Raw genomic sequence first — 20,611 nt, 5'->3', positions numbered from 1 at the left:
GACAGTGGGTACTGTTTGGCTTTTGAGAAAAGAAACTAACAGGAACAAACTGGTCATTAGATTATAAAGGTGTTTTAATTTTTTTAAAAAAATACTTACATAACAGGCCTCCTATGGCTGTGTACACAGTGGACTCATTGCTAACCTTGTCAGCAATCTTGCACACCTTTTATAATCTATTTAAAAACCACAAAAATGAAGTTATTAATCATCATGCGTTTAATTTCCTAGAGAGTAAGTGCAGTTTCATTTGCCATCAGCTGCAAAATGTAGGTGTTTTAGGGAGTTTTATATATGTCTCCCTAGATGGATTGCAATAAAACAATCATTTAACAAGTAACATTCTTTGTAGGGCAGCCCAATATAAGTGGAAACAAAGGATTCAAATATGTCCCCTAATGAACAGAACGTTGATATGAACTATTGGTATTATTGGAAAGTTGAAAAGGAAGGAAGTAGTTTTCAACATACACTACATTCAGTGTGGCACTACATTCAGCTCTGGCACCAGGTGAAATATGCCACTGAAAGTTGACAGCACTCAAGGTTGATTTAGCATAGCTATGAATACCAGTTCCTGGGAATCTCAAGTGGAAGAGTGTCACTACACTCACTATGCTACTTGTCGGCTTCCCAAAAGCCTCAAGTTTGCCAATGGAGAACAGAATGCTTGACTAGTCTAACCCAGCAAGGCTATTCTTATGTTCTTCGTGGCAGTGGACACATGTGTACTCCATTCTCAAGAAAGATTGGGGGAAATGACTTGGTGTTAAGAACCTGCTCAACCCTGGCCTAAGACCAGATAGACGGGACAATGAAACATGGAAGTAGTTTTAACTGTAACTTACAGGCTGGTGTTGAACAATCCCGTGTGTTGTGATAGAGCCGGTGGAAATGCTTACTACATTCAGCTGAAAATGTAACTGGACCTGTTTGAGGATTAATCAAACACAACATTTTGATTGCATTTCTAATTCTATTGCAAACTAAATTACACAAATAATTAATAAATCGTTGGTTCATATTTGCTTCGTCTAATATGTTTCAAACCTTTCACAAGGTACTCTCCTTGTCAAATAAGGCAATGTAATAATAATAAATAAATAAATAAATAAATAAATAAATAATAATAATAATAATAAATTAATTTGTACCCCACCCATCCAGCTGGGTCTCCCTAGCCACTCTGGGCTGCTTCCAGCAAAGATTAAAATACAATAAAATGTCACAGATTAAAAACTTCCCTAAACAGGTTAGTGTAGTGGTTAATAGAAAAGGGACCTTTTCCGTGGTAGCACAGAGAAGCTAACTTGACACCTACACTATGGTCCTTTTGGCATAAAGTGAAGGTATTTGTCTTCCCCACTCCTGCCCCAGCCTTTCAATCTTTAAAAATGTTTAGTGTTTTTTAGATATTTTGGGCTACAGTTTTTCCTTAGCTTATTTTGTCTTTATTCTCCTACTATATTTAGCTTTTAGGTTTATTTATATGGTTTTAATTTCTATACTATAAACCACCCAGATAACTTTGTTTCATGGCTGTGGGGTGTGTGTGTGTGTGTGTGTGTGTGTGTGTGTGTGTGTGTGTGTGATAAAGAGATGAAAATATTGTGATAAATAAATGTTCACAGTACAAATTTACTGGAGTTTCTGACAAAAAATGCATATAACCATATTCATGTAATTAAAGGTACTGGAATAATGAAAAAGAAGGGCAGTGATGGGTGATGAGTTACAACTATAAAGGCTACAAAATTTTATCACCAAGACTTTTCACACTGGCTCCTCAACTCTACTGAGCCTTTTCCAATCTATTGGGGGAAAGGCAACTGAAGAAATTTAGGGAAGCTCAATAGTTGGGAGTCACTTGCCAATGGAACGGCTAGACTTTTAATGGGCCTTGAGATTTCATGTCCTAACCTGTGGGTCCCACTACAACCTGTTGGGAAGCAAGTAGGAAAACAGCAGCCCCAAGAGGTTGGAGCTAGTAATTTACAATATAGGCTTCCTTCATTGGGAGAGGAGATTAAGATACTCTCCTTTATGTAGGCAGCACCTGGCAAGAGATTAAACACAGAATTGCCTTCACACAGAAAGTGTTCTTACCTGTAAAATGTTTGATGAACTTGTCCTTTAAGTTGGAATCTCTTGGAAATACTTCTGGGGAGGAAAAGATATTTCATTATAAATAATGTGTTAAAGAAAAGTCTAAAAGTCTACATCAAAATATGTGCATGCATGCACACACACACACACACACACACATACACACACACAGAGAGAGAGAGAGAGAGAGAGAGAGAGAGAGAGAGAGAGAGAGAGAGAGATACAGTAACTGATTTTCAAAAGCTGTGTTGCCTTCCACCCTGAACTCCTCCTTTAGGCGGTTGGATGAGATTTAAAAACAACTAATCATCAACTGAGTATAACTTAGATATCACCATATGGGTTTATTAAATATAAACTATATTTGTCCATAAGCTGTTTCAAAACTAAAACTGATACAAAATAAAACCGAACAGCAGTATTTACATAGGCATGCCATATAGAGAATATATATATATATTAGTGACCATTTAAATACCAGTCTCAATACAAAAACCTTTCTGCAGATACAGGAGCTCTTCTGTATATACAGAGCTCCACATATGTAAGGCATATATTCTTTATGCCAGTAGAAGCATATACTAATTTGCGGGCATAAAGCTGACCCCTCCAATTTTTGCTGTAAATTGTCCATAAATCAGAAGACCTAAAGAGTCTGAAACAATGTGAGGTGTGTGGGAAGTCCCCCTTTACTGTGAAGGACCATGAATGTTACAATACACTCACAGCAATGGTACCCACACATGGGGAGAAAACTGGCGAGGAGCAGGCATTACCTATGTGCTGTACAGCATCCCAACACAGGGGGAGCAGTATACAGCAAGAGTGGGGAGGCACCTGGGTTCTTTGGGGGGGGGGGAGAGCACTCTTCCTTCAAGACTACTTCAGTCCCGTGCCCCCTTTCAAGAAGCTGCCAGCTGCCCAATACACAGTTATTTTAGTATTACATTTCTGATAAATGATCAAAACAAAAACACCACTAGAAAAGAGAACTAACTATGAAATGTGTTCTCATCAGTTCTGGTAAGTTATGTTCAATCACACAATTAAAATGTAATTTAGTATTTATGATGATATTTTTTTCTTTGAACAATATCCACACAGAGTCCCGTCAAAGTTGTTAACATGGATCTTTGCTGTGCATAAATACCAACAAACTGAAACGACATTTAAGGAAGCATTTTGAAGAGTGCCTAACCATTATATTTTTTATTATCAGCCCTACCCTCTCATACAGAAGAAAAGCAGCATGTCATTTTTATACAAAACAGAGTAGTTCTAAAACAAATAAAAGCATCTACTCTGATTTGTGCGGGCTTTATGGACTTGCATCCTCGCAGTTATAGGCAAAGTTGCATTATATAAGCAAGAGTTTCATCCCTTGCATAATCCCAGTTAATAATAATAAGTAATCTTCTTTATCGGGGATTTCTTTTTTATTTCCAATGGGATCTTTCAACTTGTATGTCTAGTCTTCTTTAGATAATTAAGCATTATAGAACAAATCCTGCCCCTTAGTCTGCGGCAGCAGTAGCTATGAAAAGCTGGAGGAGTGGCCATACTACTGATCTAAGTCTCTGATGCTTTGGATATTGTTGTTGTTGTAGGCACCAGATGGGGCCCTAAGATTAGCCAGGTTCAGCAGCACAATGCCACACAAGACCTTCCGAGTGACCTTGCAGAAATGCAATTTGTTTTTCTGCTTTAATCCCAAAGCCACTGCCTTTGGAGTAAAACTTCATGAAGAGAGATTATTCCATGGGAAATAGCTTGAGGATAGTCCCCTTTATAGTTTAATTTGTATCTTCAAAGGAAAGCTTCTTCTTTCTCTTAGTACATGGTGAATACTTCTCTGAGAAGCAGTGGATCATCAAAGCAGACACATATCAAGTGATAAAGCCTAACTAGCTCTATAAAATCTGCCCCCATGGCCCGTTCACAAAGTGATGCTTACCACATAACTGAAGCTAATAAATCTAAGCATAATTATGACAAGATGCTACCACAATTAAGCAATCATGGATTTAGCGGAAGCAGACTCATGAAATGGTCAGACTTGTCACCACTGTTCACATGCTCAACTGAGAACCTTGCCAAGGTGAAACCAATAAATGTGTTCATAAGATAAGACCTTCGGGAAACGAAACCCATTTTAAATCTCCATCTGTGATATACATGTTAAAGACTGATCTAAAAGTGTTGAGTAAAGAAAACATTGCTATGGCACCTTAGAGAGACTAAGGATGCAATCCTCTACAATCTTACTTTTGAGTAAACTGGAAAATAATTGACTTACTGTTGAATTACTTTTCAAAGGTTTTGGGCTATAACTGATTTATTGAGCCATGAGCTCTTATGACTTTGTTACAAGGTTGAGGTGATTTAGTGGATATGGACAATATAAGGAAAAAAATCAAGAAAACAGGATTGCAAACAATAACTCCAGTGCTAACATATTAAACATCAATACAATACATAAACTAAGTATCTGCTGAACATTAAGTAACCATTGGAGCACTGGCAAGTAGGGAGAGCCATCCATTTCCACCCTGCAATGCCTCAAGCTACATCATGTAGCATCATTTCCACTGGAGATTTCAGAGGACTGAAGAATGGGATGAGCTGCTTGTTGCATCTCTGATGTTGCATGAAGCAGCAACAATGCTTGTTCCATATCTCTGCTGTTCTGCCTCATCTCAGTGGTAGCCCCCATCCATCCACCCTCACCCATTAATAGGATTCACCCTCACTCTACAATCAGGGTAAGCCTTAGCTTGCCGTTCTTGCTTCCCAACCTCCAGGGCAACCCCTACCTTGAGGCAGAGTGAGATGACCACCTCAGGTAGCTGATTTTAGGTTGTAAATAACAATAACTATATTACAAAAGCTAGGAAGTAGAAAGGCTTGTGGATTTTTTTTCTGCCATAGGTGGCAAAATAACTTAGCTGGTCTTGGCTACTTTACACCTTGACCAAGATGAAGAGGGCAAGATAGAATAGAATCATAGAATCATAGAGTTGGAAGAGACCACAAGGGCCATCCAGTCCAACCCCCTGCCAAGCAGGAAACACCATCAAAGCATTCCTGACAGATGGCTTTCAAGCCTCTGCTTAAAGACCTCCAAAGAAGGAGACTCCACCACGCTCCTTGGCAGCAAATTCCACTGTCGAACAGCTCTTACTGTCAGGAAGTTCTTCCTAATGTTTAGGTGGAATCTTCTTTCTTGTAGTTTGAATCCATTACTCTGTGTCCACTTCTCTGGAACAGCAGAAAACAACCTTTCTCCCTCCTCTATATGGCATCCTCTTATATATTTGAACATGGCTATATCACCCCTTATCCTTCTCCAGGCTAAACATACCCAGCTCTCTAAGCCATTCCTCATAAGACATCATTTCAAGGCCTTTGACCATTTTGGTTGCCCTCCTCTGGACACGTTCCAGCTTGTCAGTATCCTTCTTGAACTGTGGTGCCCAGAACTGGACACAGTACTCCAGGTGAGGTCTGACCAGAGCAGAATACAGTGGTACTATTACTTCCCTTGATCTAGATGCTATACTCCTATTGATGCAGCCCAGAATTGCATTGGCTTTTTTAGCTGCTGCATCACACTGTTGACTCATGTCAAGTTTGTGGTCTACCAAGACTCCTAGATCCTTTTCACAGGTACTGCTCTCAAGCCAGGTGTCACCCATCCTGTATTTATGCCTTTCATATTTTTTGCCCTAGTACTTTACATTTCTCCCTGTTAAAATTCATCTTGTTTGCTTTGGCCCAGTTCTCTAATCTGTTAAGGTCATTTTGAAGTGTGATCCTGTCCTCTGGGGTATTAGCCACCTCTCCCAATTTGGTGCCATCTGCAAACTTGCTCAGGATGCCCTTAAGCCCATCATCCAAGTCATTGATAAAGATGTTGAATAAGACTGGGCCCAAGACAGAACCCTGTGGCACCCCACTAGTCACTATTCTCCAGGATGAAGGGGAGCCATTGATGAGCACCCTTTGGGTTCAGTCTGTCAGCCAGTTACAAATCCACTGAATGGTAACATTGTCTAGCCCGTATTTTACCAGCTTCTTTACAAGAATATCATGGGGCACCTTGTCAAAGGCCTTGCTGAAATCAAGATAGGCTATATCCACAGCGTTCCCTTCATCTGCCAGGCTTGTAATTCTGTCAAAGAATGAGATCAGAGTAGTCTGACATGACTTATTTTTCAGAAACCCATGCTGACTTTTAGATGGAGAAGGCAAGATGGAGAGGGCAAGATGGAGAGGGCAGAGTTCCATCTGCTGCTACACCTCAAACAGCACAATGATCAGTCCTGCCAACCTCACTGAAAGTGCTAAAAAAGAGGAGGCTAGATAACTCAGCCTCTTATTCTTTCTGTAGAAGGAGATAATGATCTACATATGGCTTGAATTCCAGCAGCAGATTTTGATGCACAAACTATGCCAGGCTTGAAAGCCAATATTTTTCCCCTTCCCAGAAAAATCTAGAATGGCTGCAGGATCTGGTTGCTCTAACAATAAGCTAGTGTAAAGTTGCACCAAATCCAAACCCCATTTATCAGTAGGGCGGCTGCTGCTGCTGCTGTTCTGACTAAGCCTGGCAGAGAAAAAACAAGCCCTTTAAATAATTTTCTATGCTAGCATGCCAGGTCACATACAGTAAATGAGCTGAATAGGCTTAGCCTAAAAGTCCTCCCTCAGTGGCCCCTTTTTGGAGGCCTACACTGGCCAAGGCGAGTGGGTTTTTGCCCTCCTGATCTTCTCTGAGCCAAAGAAGAATTCAGTAACATCAGATACTCATCTCTCATTGAGGCAAGCGTTGTTTCTGAGCCTGAGGATGACAAACTTTTCCACCATCATTGCTACTAACACTACCCACGTATCATTAGTGGCACATAAGCAAATATCCACTGAGCCTTGTCAATGTTATATCCAGGCATGGATATATGGCACAGAGGAGCAAAGGGCTTCTGAGAGACCTGTTGCAAATTAGTGTTCTGAAAACCCTTTAAAAAATCAACCCTTATCATTTTAGCCTACATATGTTAGATTTTACATGCGTAGATGACATATTCAAATGTTCCATCCTCACATGGTATGTGTGGCTGGTGTACACTAACTCTTTTCCATGCAACAAGCTAAATCAGAAGAGCAATATTGTGTGATCCAAAATCTTAGCAGAAAAGAGAAAGAAATTGCTGAATTAAAAGAGAATGGCTATTTTCTTCTGCTTCATTATTCAAAATATGTGGAAGTATGTTTGCTTGAGATCATCACGGGTCAATCAATAATCTATATGTTCAAGGCATGACATTTCAGAAGAGAATAACTATGTTCCTCTATTTTGCTCATAATGCTCTTTAGGCTCATGCTTTTTGACATTTCAAGGGGGTGAAAATGTAAATGAAAGTTAATTTTTTTTATTCAAACAAATGAAACATCAAGCTAAAAGTAATAATAAAAACAGCTATAGAAGCAGGAAGAATAAAAATAAGAGATAATAAAATAATAATTATAGAAAGCTTTAATAAATAAAAGAATTTGTGGCACAAAATATATTCCATGGTGGAATACGTTCATATTTGTAACCAAACATAACCAAATAACCATGAATGTTGCCAAATAAGCTCATATTTAGTGGGAATGTGCTAACCATGAGATTTGGTTATATAAATAACAAAAAGTCCCTATACCAGCAAAGCTGCAGGGGTGCACATTACCCCTGGTGGCACGTATTTTATTAATCAGTTTTTCAGAAATTTCCATGAACATGACTTTTTTAAACCACAGATCCTTAGTATAACAAGATGCATCCTCGAGAGATCACCAGATGAGCAACAACTTTGCAATGGAGACTTGTCAGAAGCCATAAGGCCACACCTCGTTGGTCTATACAGCTTGCTTGCTTGCTTATTTGCATACTACTTAGTCACAGTCATCTCTAACTGGTGTACAGAAGACTCAAATCAATGAAACTAAAAGTGAGCTAAAACAGCAAAATCAGAATTCAATTTTTAAAACCTGCTGGAATAAACAGGTCTTCAGTGCCTATGACCCCTCAGCGGGAGTTTCGTAAGACTGGGACTACAATACTGAATACACAGGTACTGGTAGATAAAAGCCATACATCTGAGCTGAAAGGTATCACTAACTGTGATGCACTCAAAGACCTCAGTGATCAAGCAGAGAAATAAGGGATCAAGGATCCCCCTTTCTCTCTTGAAAGATAGGAGAAATATTATGAAAAATTGACACCTACCTATTAGGGACTTCCAGTTTCCAAAGAGTTACACTAACATAAGGTTACCAGATGTCCCCGTTTCCCAGGGACAGTTCCCAGATTTACAAATCAGTCCCCTGACAAAATCCTACCATTCCTATTAAAATTGAAAAGTGTCCCCGGATTCATTGAAAAAAAATCTGATAACCTTACGCTAACATCCACAACTAAGGTGCAGGTGCTCTGGAAGGCCTGTAGCTCCCTTGCAGCACTCAGTTTTTATCATCAGTGACACAAACAACAGGGGAGCTGAGCTCTCAGTGGAAGTGCTGGTGTACGTGGGTGTCAGCATGGGGCCAGGGAGGGAGGAGAAGAAATTACATTTTGTAATTACTGTAACAACATACTGCTGATTCTATGGAAATGTAATTTCTCTCCCCCAATGTACCTTGAAAATATAACTGGACCACTGAAAGCAACAGAGCAACAAGTAGGGTATCTTTAAGATAGATATCAGATATTAGAAATGGCAGTATCTATAAACCAGTGAGAGAACATTTCAACCTCCCAGGATATTCTGAAACTGACCATAAAGTGGTCATTCTGGAAAGAGAAACTTCAAAAGTAAAAAAGAACACAAAACAGCTGAATTATGGTTCAACAAGAAGTTCAATGCCATCTCTTGTGGGTTAAATAAAAACCAATAAGTTTTATTACATCATGTGTCAATTAGCTTATCAGTGCCAGAATAGAAATTTTGCTAGCAGGCTGGATTCAAGATGCTTCTGAAGGGTATATAGGTATCCAAACCATCAATCAAACAAATACCAGTATGCAGACTCACATAGGCTTAAGGAGGCTTGAGGAATATGAAACAGGGGGCAATCCTCATGTTCAAAATACAGTGACCCTTATTATTTTCTAATACACCCAATAGTCAATACAAAAAGCTTTGGAATTTCTAAATATGTCACACACCACCACATTTTCAACACCTCAAATTTCATACCACTTGAACTAAAAGTTCCAAAGTTCACGCTTATTTTATAAGTAAAACTCCAAAACTCATCTGTTCTCCATGAAAAACAGCCATCCATTATTTAACACACTATGTGGTTAGTGTTCTATGACATGCACCATGGTTAAATTTCACAAACACTGAGGACCGGCAACCACACAGTAAGCTGAATTTCTCACCAATACAGACGCACACCTGCTGTTCTTAAATGCAAGAAACCTGGAATGAACAGCACAAAGCTAATGAGCTACATGTGCCCCCCTAAGGCAGTTGTGTGTGTCTTACACTAGCCTTGAGTTTCAGATCTTTCCCCTTAAAGCCATTGTATAACATTTAAAGCTGTATTTAAAAAAGAAAGGCGGTGAGGGGGAAAAGTGATGCCTGACTGTCTGGAAAGCCTGAAACCAGAAGCCATATAAGTCAGTCTCAATATTTATTTTGTTTTCAGAGCTCAAAACGTCTCTAAACTATCACAATGATTTTGAATACCTCTCAAATGAGTTTGCACATCCTGAAAAAAGTAAAAGAGGAAACCCGTAGATGGGGGGAAGGATAGAAAATGGAAAAAGTAGCTGGGGTAAAGCATTTCATAGGATTTATAGAGAGGAGTTAAGGAGAGAGGTAAGATATGGAGATAGTAAGGATGGGTGAAAGCAGTGAGCTGTGCTTTTTCAGAACACAAAAATTTGACAAACAGGTTTTGAAGGATGCAAAAATAATGATGGGGACTAGACAGCATTTATATGTTGATATGAACTAAGGTGACAAGTCTTTGCTAGTCCTAGTAGAACTATTTCGCACTATTCTCAAGCACAGTAAAACAGTAATGCCAAAATATTTGAATTCCTGAGAAAGAGCAGGAAATAGTGCCTCCCATTCTAGTCAAGGTGAGCTGCAAGCCAGAGTCAGCTAAGTTATTTTGGTGCTGGATAAAGGAAGCCCCCTCCCCTCCTCTCCAATCCCTGGCTCAGCAGTAAAAATGCAGTAACTGATTGTTTGCTGCCCTTTCATGACACCCCAAGTCAGCTGCCTGCTCCAGGGTCCCCAAGTGGCAATGCCAGAGAGGCAAAAGAGACACTGTGTTTTCCTGGGTATGGGGGGGGGGGGTATTGGTGCCACTGTGTCAAGTTTCCATTAAACTCTGGCTCTAGTATTTATCTTGAACCCATTTAACAGAAACAAATCTGAAAAGCAATAGTTACTGGTCACAAGTTTACAGTATCTTGAAAATTTAATGCTATGTTTACATGCAGAAATCCATTATTACGACAAGCTCAATATTTCTTAGGAGGAATATGATCCATCAATATAGGCAGCTGCAGCTTTAGTCCTTCAAGTACTTCTCTGTCATGAGTTATTGTAATATGACTTACACTGGCAGGGTGTATTGTGGCCCAGATCCAAAGATCCCACAAAAAGAGTCTGACATCATTGCATTTCATAACAGTAAAATGTCATACAAGAGAACACCACCACCAAAGCACTTTATGAGAAAAAAAGATAATTAAAAAACTGTGGCAATAAAAGAGTTAGTGGTTTAATTGTGGAACAAAAAAGATAGGTTTTTTTAATTCATTGTAAAATTAAAAATGTTATTGTGCTTTGGCTGCAGTGCTGCACACCACACTTTTCACAAGGGCAGATATTAATGCCGAAATCCAGCATTGCCCGAGCTCTGTGAGTGCAGCTTTCTCCCGCTTGAAGTGCAGAGTATTTGAGGACCAGGACATTCGCAGGGAAACCAAAATTCTTGTTTACAAAGCTGTTGTACTACCAACCTTACTCCATGATTGGGAAACGTCGACCGCTTATAAACGCCATCTCCAACTCCTCGAAAGATTCGATCAAAGGTGTCTCCAAAAAATTTTACACATCACTTGGGAAGACAGGCAAACTAATCCCAGTGTACTGGAAGAAGCAAAGATCACCAGTGTCGAAGCAATGATTCTTCAACACCAGCTCTGTTGAACTGGTCATGTTGTGTGGATACCCGATTATCGTCTTCCAAAGCAACTACCCTGTTTCTCATATTTTAAGACATACCCATAAAATAAGCCATAGCAGGATTTTTAAGCGTTCAAGGAATATAAGCCATACCCCGAAAATAAGACATAGTGATAGGCGCAGCAGCAATGCCGGCCGCGGCAGGAGGAGGAGAAAAAAAATAAGACATCCCTTGAAAATAAGCCATAGTGTGTTTTTTTGAGGAAAAAATAAATACAAGACGTGTCTTATAATATGAGAAACACGGTACTCTATTCCAAACTTTAAAATGGTAAGCAAAATGCTGGTGGTCAACAAAAGAGGTTCAAAGACTCTTTCAAGGCAAATCTAAAAAGATGTAGTATAAACACCGACAACTGGGGAACACTTGCCTGCGAGCGCTCCAATTGGAGAACAGCCTTTACCAAAAGTGTCATGGGCTTTAAAGATGCTCAAACTCAGGAAAGGGAGAAACACGCTAAGAGGAAAGCACGCTTGGCAAACCCTCACCATGATCAACTCCCGCCCAGAAACCAATGTACCCACTGTGGAAGGGCGTGTGGATCCAGAATTGGCCTCCACAGTCACTTACAGACTCACTGTTAAGACCGTGTTTATGGAAGACAATCTTATTCAGCTATGAGTGATGACCAAAGAAGAAAGCACACTACACACAAAACACACTCAGTCTAGTGTAATCCCGACTGAATGATTTCAAACAAATATGTGTAGGATTGCTAGAATCGTAGAGTTGGAAGTGACCCTGAGGATCATCTAGCCCAACCCCCTTCAATGCAGGAATATGCAGCTGTCCCATACGGGGATCAAACCTGCAACCTTGGTATTGTCAGCATCACACTCTAACCAACTGAGCTATCCAGATTAGGAGATTGTACTGTATCTTTCTACTGTATCTTGTAGAAATATTAGACAGAGATAAAGCCATAAAGATCACAAACACTTTACTATCCTAATTGTACAATCTTCGTGCAGAACCACCTACAAACATTTGTAAACTGTTTTAATTCTTTGAGCCAAACATTTCAGAGAATGTCCTTATAACAGGAAGGATCTACTTGAAGCCTCCCTTAAATAAATTTTAATGAAAGGATAGTGAGACATACTGTACTAAAAACATGCCTGTTCCTTGATTGTGTTAACTATTTTGGGGGCTGGACCAGGTGGTGAGGGAAACTGCTGGTGCCAGAATGTTTCAAGGATAAAAGCAAAGGTAGAGGCTTGCTTCCTGTTTCTGTCTACAGCAGAACCAGGTCCTCAAACTTTCATTTCAGGCTTTTGTCATTTTTTTAAGGGGCATTTGGGGGAAAATACCAAACTTCAAGGGAGAAGAGGGGCCATGAAGAAAGAAAAGAAAAGAAAGGGGGGGAGTGAATTTGCGCTTTCACTGCTATGGTAAGCCCTTCCCCCAAAAAACTATTTTGGGTGCAAAACCACAGCCTCTGAAACGGCTACCTGGAATTCACTGCCTTCAGAATGGGGTGACAAATTTGGAATAAACACTTCAGTCCATTCCTAGACAGGAGGCAAATATGTACCGGTAGCAGTGTGGAGGCAGAACAGAATTGGTTTCTGTTCGTAGTGTTATTGCCTCTAATAAGTTAAAAGGCAAAACAAGAGAACCTATGAACACCCACATCCAGCAGCATAAATTCTACCAGGTCATTTGACCCAGGTTTCAAAAACATTCAACAAAATAACCATTAGAGGTTATAGGATGGGTCAAATCATTCTGGTTCCTCCTACAGGTTTCTGCAAGTCAGGACCAACAGCTTCCATTCAGCAAGCAGCAGAAGCTAGCAGCAGTTCATTGTGTCTAGATCACTTCAACAACGTAAGAGATCCTAGGCATTTGTGCAATCTTTCCTCATTTTTCTTGGAACTTGTGCGAGTGCAGAACTTGGAAGACTAAGCCTGAAGTCTTTACAGTACTCCTATTAATTTCATTTGGACTTGCTCAGCAGCATTTCTCGTCAATTGCGCACCATGAGTTTTACCATATTCTACAAATGTGCTAAAGGTAAAGGTAAAGGGACCCCTGACCATTAGGTCCCATCACATATGACTCTGGGGTTGCGGCACTCATCTCGCGTTATTGGCCGAGGGAGCCGGCGTACAGCTTCCAGGTCATGTGGCCAGCATGACAAAGCCGCTTCTGGTGAACCAGAGCAGCGCACAGAAACACTGTTTACCTTCCCGCTGTAGCAGTATCTATTTATCTACTTGCACTTTGACGTGCTTTTGAACTGCTAGGTTGGCAGGAGCTGGGACCGAGCAATGGGAGCTCACCCCATCACAGGGATTCAAACTGCTGACCTTCTGATCGGCAAGCCCTAGGCTCTGTGGTTTAACCCACAGCACCACCCGCAAATGTGCTACTTAATATTCAATATATATTTTGAAGATGTTATATTCTGAAGCACATTGCTTGATTAAAAGAATGGAAAAAGCCATTTGTTTGATGGCTACAAACATTTGTTTAATGGCTATTTGGTCTTTTGAACAACATTATTCTGAAATAAATGCAACTGTTAGAGAAATATTTTATTGTTTTGTAAAACATTTGGGAATATAGAGACACCACTTAAGATGAGAACAAGATTGTGTAGGATTGCACAATGCTTTATATAGGTTCTCAGCAACTTAGTAGGATCAGCATAGTAAGGTATATTGGATTTGTAATGATTTAATTTGCTTGATTGTGGGACAAGCAGCTGGAGGCTCAAGCAGATAATTACATCCCTAAGCCATGAAGTAATCCATATGTGGGGGGTTGTAGAACAGTCAAACATGATAGGAAGCTTAAGTTAGAAATCAAGTTAAGCTGACATTCACAACACTTTTTAGTAGTACAAACTTCAGTGAATGATTAGCATTTAGGTATTCAGGGAGTTTGAAAATGCATAATACTATTGTTTCCCGAAAGGCTGAATAATAGACCTTGCAGTAGGAGGGGAGGCACATGTCTGATATTTCTTTGGCAGGAGGGATGAATGGTCACAGGGTCAAGTTTCTTAATGCTTTCCCCAATAGGCACATAGAAATAAAAAATGCCTGCTATTTAAACAGCCCCTCCCTCCAAAAAAGACCCCAGGATGCACTTATGGCAACCTAAGACCATTTCCCTCACATTGTCTTTATTCTGAATGCTTGTCTCTCTAGGGTTGTTGCCTTGAAACCCTAAAAATAAGAAGTGTTTGCAAAAAGTACCACATATGCTTTCAGTTCAAGCCTATTGCACATATTTAGCATCCTACCTACAGCATCCTACATATAATTATCCTGAAGCCTCTTGACTGAGTCAGTGTTAGATAGTTTCTATGTGATGCCTTTGAAAATATTTGACAGGCAGCAGTGGAAACTGTAGCCCTAAATATTATTAACAACACAGAAGAGATACTTTTCCTTTGGCAAGCAATCGTTACTCAAATTAGTAATGAATACCGGTATTTCTAAGAATAAATGGTCCACATCAGCGTACATTCATTCCTTTGCCTGGCTAAGTATCAAAAGCATGCCTTTCAGCCAGACATTGTGCAGCAGAGTCCAGTTCAACCAAATTCCTTTTCTGCCTCTGCAGGCTTCCTCCCTTGTCCTTATAGGTTAACATCTTGTTGTTTTGATTATCATGTTCTGTGCTGCCATTTATCAAAATTCTGTCTTTACTTCCTCTTTTCCTTACTGCACCAATCCAGGACGAAAACTTCCACACATGTTTCTTCAGGGACTGCAGCAAGTTTTCCATTCAGAAAGTCCAAGCTTCTAGAGTTATCCGTGATTTCAGACAGCAGGGCTGGCTGAGAAAGAGCTTTCAAAGCTGCTACCAGTCAATATAGATAGCACAATATCTCCAGCTTTCCATTCCACTCTATATTCATAGCTGCCAAGTTATCCCTTTTTTAAAGGGATTTTCCCTTATGCTGAATAGGCTTCCTCGCGAGAAAAGGGAAAACTTGGCAGCTATGCTCTATATTATTCTACTGCAGCGGTGAAACAGTCCACAACCATCACAAGCCTATAAATATTTACTGAGAAGTCTCCTGGATTTCTATGCAAGTGTGTATATGATTGCAGCTTTGCTCTAGCCAATGTCTAGCTATTAATTTTAATGGAATATTCAAACTGATTTAAATGTTCCTTTTATCCCCCCATTACCTCATTTCCCCTGGTACAACATACACATTGTCTGCTATCTACTCTTCTTACTTACTTTCTCCCCATTGCATTTTCCATCTTGCTGCTCTCTATGTGTGAAACACCCTCTGTGTTGTTTTCATACAGGTAAACAAGATACAAAAATGTTTTCTCACTTTAGGCATACTTGTTAGTTTCTGAAGTTATATTTTGAGGACTCTTCAGAGTACACCATGCTGAGCTGTGAATGTCTTGAGGATGACCTACAAAGGCTTGCCATTTGGTACCTCCTTTCCCACCCCCCAATCATAAGAAACCAGAAATTCTGATTGACACACAGTCTGCAAGCACAGAAAGGTAGACTGTGTCTTACATTTGGGAATTCATGATTCACTGTTCCTGACATGCAGAAGTGACTCCAGACTCTTGGGCACTGTGAAATGGAGGAAACCTATACTTCTCTCTTTTGAAGAGTGTTTCAACCTTTGAATCCAAATTGAGACTCTGTGGGTTTTTGCTAATTGTCCCTAGTAATAAAATTATAGCTCTGCTTCCCTGTGACATGCTCTGGTTAGCAGCCTAAAACCTTGAAATATCAACTCCACAGTGGTATGTGTGTATATGTGTAATATATGATCCGGAGGTCATGCAGGCTTGGTTGGTAACAAGTGAATATGTTCAAACTATGAGCATATATTATAATACCCACTGATATTATTATTAAAGCTGCTCAACAACAACAACAATAGTTTGTAGCACTATATAATGAATTGGGAGGGATTACAGCTGCACTTCTGTGGTTAGAAATATCAAAGAGTTCCTTGAAGCCTATCTGCATTAGAAAGCATTGATTTATGAACCAGTTTGTGATACCATAGAGATGAAGGTGAGGGACTGAATGTCTGAACTCCCTGTATATACAATCATTCAGAAAGGTAGGCTATGATAGAACCTTTCCCCCCAGCATGCTATTTTGCATCTGCCAAAAATTCTCCATGTGGAGGTACATTTAAATTTATGTTTCCTTCCCTGTGGTTAGTGGTTTAGGAACAGATGTAAAACTTGAGCTGACTGTGAACTCCATCTCTAAGGATTACTGGACAGGAATATGAAAGGAAGCAGCCAGAAAATGTATGCATCAGGAATCACCAATCCAGTGACATTCACTGCACTCATGAAAACCATCATTGGCATCCCAAAAAGAACTCCAAACTCCAAACTTTCAATTAAAAGAGAAAACAAGTCTCTAGCCCTCTTTGAAGGAAAGCCATGAAGCACAATTTACAGGTACCCTTCTAAGCAATTTATGTGAAATGAACTAGACCAGGCATGTACAACAGGTAGATCGTGATCTACTGGTAGATCATGGAGTGCTCTTGGTAGATCCTGGTTGATCTCTGGCCCCCCAGCAATCTCCTTAGAAAAAACAAAACAAAAAAACCCCACAACTTTGGCTTTCTAAAAAACCTCCACAACTTTGGCTTCCCAAAAAAAGCTCAAAACTTTGGGTAGATCACTGCCAGTTTTTTTAATACTGTGAGTAGATTGCAGTCTATTGGGAGTTGGACGTCCCTAGACTTGCTGCTCCTGCTTGTTAGTGTTCTTAGCCAATGAGTGAAGTCAGAGCTGTAAATGAAAAGTTAGTTGTTTGGACACCAGGCAATAGTAATCCCTATGCTTTCCCCTCCTTTTTAGTGCACTTTTTCTGATTCTGTCTTATTTTATAGTGCTTAGAATCTCCACTTTGCCCTTCCTTTTTCCCTAGCAACTAGAATGCATTTTTCCTGTGATGGTTTTGTCTATGATTAGGTATAGTCATACCTCTGGATATGAATGCTGCGGGTTGTATACAACACAGGTTACGAACGAACCGAACCAGGAAGTAACAGAATGGGTTACTTCCGGGTTCGGTGGTTCATGCATGTGCAGAAGCATCAAATGATGTCATGCGCATAAGTGCCGAATCGCGACCTGCGCATGCACAGAAGCACTGGCGTGGGTTGCATACTGCTCTGGATGCGAACGGGGCTCCAGAACGGATCCCTTCACATCCAGAGGTATCACTGTAGTCCCTTATAAGTGATTTTCTGCAAATACTACTACACACAATAGGTGTAGGTGGGTGTTACAGACCTGCCCTCCCAATCCCCAAGAAGGCAAATGTAAAAACATTGTGAAGAGGTTCACGTATGTCTTCTGCTGTGCCAGAGCTAAACACCAAACATTCACCGGTGCAAAAAGGTTGGTGAATCCCTGGTCTACAAATAAATATTTCCAATTCAGAAATCTGATTTAGTAAAGTGATACAAACCCCTTTGCAAAGTTCCCAGGACGACATCCACAGTTTACATATCCGTATTATAGTTATTGCTATTTGATTGTGATTTTACCTTTTACCTTATTGCTATGACATGACAAAAATATGCATTTTGGCACATTTCCAAACCACTAACTTTTACTCAGAATAGACCCACTGAAATTAATAGGCTTAGACATTTTCATTCATTCCAATGGGTCAACTATGAGTTAAACTTAGTTGACGACTGCCTAAAATTATTAATTCAATTTACATCCCACCCTTCCTTCCAAAGGAGGGGAGGGAAACAGTTTTTTCATAGAAGTCCTTTGTTCTAGGAGCATCTTGATTAATAACCATCTAATATGAACACTAAACAGTTTTTATTTGTTTTGGTTTTGCTCTAAATGCTTAGGACTCATCCACTATTTTAAAATTGCAGGACATAATTAAAACAAAAAGGAACCCTAAAAAGGAAACATTTTTATTGTTCTATGTCTAGTTCTGTGGTCTCAACTTTGAACCTATACTTCCATTAAACTACATAAGTCTTTGTATTTGCTATCTACTTTTTGCATTTTTCCTATGCATTTACACTGCACTAGTCATGGAAATACCCAGATAAAATGGCACCAAAAAAAGTACAGTGGCCCAATTTAGACATAATGCTAATGTTTAAATATAAAACTAAGTCATGGTTTGGCATTACATGAGTGCTTCCCTGTCCTCCTCTCACCCAGTAAATAATAAAAATTCAAATGCTTTTAACTTTCCCTTATTGTTTCATCTTATATGAAATAATGGATTATCTCTAATTACGGTTATTCTAAACAAGCCAACTTCATAACCCATGGTGATTGCTAGAATGAGTAACCATAGTTTCTATTGATATCTAAACTGGGAACCATGGTTGCCAGGTTCAGATCAAACCAGCCTTTGAAAACATGAGCTGGTGTCAGTTTCTAGTTGGCCCAATTTAGACATAACAGAAGGCCATTACTTATTATCTGAACAAGTCTTAAATCATGGCATGGAAAGAAGGGTACGGGCAGTGTGGGAATGGAGTGCACAGGTACATATCTCATGTGTAGCTCAGCTTAATAACATGTTATATTTAAACCAGGCGTTTATCATCTTCTCAAAATAATTTAGTCCCTTAAGTCCATCCCTATACTATTCATTTTCTAGAAAGCTTTCTAACACAATCCTCTACTTTGCTGCTTATTTCATTCCAAACTTAATCGAATGTGTTGCAAGAATGCCATCACTTATTAACGTACATCGGTACATACAGTCACCAAAAACAAAAGGGTGACCTCGTGCTGATACAACCCTTATTCTATCTGATCATTTTCTATTCTTTGTTTATTGCCATTCTCTTAATCAGATTAAAATGCCTCAAGGCAGAGAGGCCTGTCATTCTTACATGTTTGTTTGTATCTAAAGCACTGGGTAAAATCAATGTTTTGATTTTGCTCATTCAACAGTTTGTTCATAGGCCTTCTTCTAAGATAGATTTATTCAAACTGATGACCTGAAAGCAAATGTTCAATAGCGAGGGCCTCTGTTCAACCGCAAATCTGGTATGAAATTGTTCATCAGTCCATCATTTATTTCCCTACATATTGATTGGGTCTAATTAATTTCCATGTATTGTAAAAAGCATACCTTACCCTTTAAAATTATTTGTCCATTGGCTACACACTGATCACAAAATTCAGATCTCACATTGGTGTGTTGGGAAACAGTCCACCTTGGCCTGTGATGTTTTGTTGGCCCCTTTATTTGACTCAAATTCAGTCTATGTCTACTTCATTTCTCTCCACACCCACCTCCATTCACTACTGGCAAATCCAAGAATATCTGTAACTTTTCCAGAATTCAGTAACAATGTCAAGCTCTTATATTTTCACCCATCCAGATAAAGCTTACCAAATTACAGACAAATGAGTGTAGGGATGTCTGTGCTAGGCACATTTAATTTTTGATTTTATTTTTTTTAAAAAAGAAAATTTCCATATGATATTTTATTTTAGGATAGAATTGGATGAAATTTGCAGGCAAAGTCACATCTTCACATGAATCCTGACAAATTTTAGAAGGATAGCTGTAGTAATTTTCCTGAAATTGCAGCCATTATAGTTTTTGGATTTATAAATAAGAATATCTTAAACTTTCATAGTATTTTGTGGGCAATTGGTCTGAAAATTGAAGAGATAGGAAGAGATACCCTAGAGTAAGAAACTTGCCAAACTGCAGACAGATAAGACCCAGGGCTTTTGTGCCAGGCAGACTGTATAGGTTATTTTGGAGTGAACAAAATCATTCCCTCTGATTACAAGCTAATTCCACTTCTTGATCCTGTATTTTTTCTTAAGCTAGAGACAAGTCTTCTAATTTTGCAAAGCTGCTCCCTTTCCCTCCTCCCGCCATAGCTTGGTCTTTCCCTTATATGGAAAACTTGGAGACATTTACAAATTGCTTTTTATGTATGGCTTGCTGAGGCACAACAAGGCATTTCAAGGGTCCCTGCTTTGACCTATGCAGCCTTGCACACATCCTGCGTCATCTCAGACAAACTCAAAATCTCTCAGAAGCATCCTGCCTTGGCTTGGAATTCATCCATATCCAAAGCACATCTCTATTTCCCACCATGTTTTATTACTTTTTCCCAGGTTACTTACTCCCTGCATCGGGAAGTTTGTAATGTTTGATGTCTCACTGTGCTTATGTTATGCTGGAAGCTGCCCAGAGCAGCTGGGGCACCAATTGGGTGGAAGGGGTATAAGCAATTAATAGTAGTAGTAGCAGCAGTGGTGGTGGTGGT

General features: G+C 39.6%; 1 protein-coding gene across 1 annotated transcript in view; it reads right to left on the bottom strand.

The window, feature by feature from the left end:
* ALKAL1 (ALK and LTK ligand 1) overlaps positions 1-20,611 on the bottom strand; it is a 31,012-nt gene that overhangs the window by 1,577 nt on the left and 8,824 nt on the right. The window contains exons 2-4 of the mRNA XM_035125446.2: positions 2,107-2,160; positions 849-929; positions 100-176 (exon numbers count right to left, since the gene is read on the bottom strand). Of these exons, the coding sequence (XP_034981337.1) occupies positions 112-176; positions 849-929; positions 2,107-2,160 (200 nt within the window). The 3' untranslated portion in view covers positions 100-111. The remainder of the gene's footprint in view (positions 1-99; positions 177-848; positions 930-2,106; positions 2,161-20,611) is intronic.

Source organism: Zootoca vivipara, chromosome 8 (genome assembly GCF_963506605.1).
Source record: "Zootoca vivipara chromosome 8, rZooViv1.1, whole genome shotgun sequence".
NCBI lineage: Eukaryota > Metazoa > Chordata > Lepidosauria > Squamata > Lacertidae > Zootoca > Zootoca vivipara.
The sequence above is the reverse complement of the archived record's forward strand: the minus strand, read 5'-3'. Positions and strand labels throughout refer to the sequence as shown.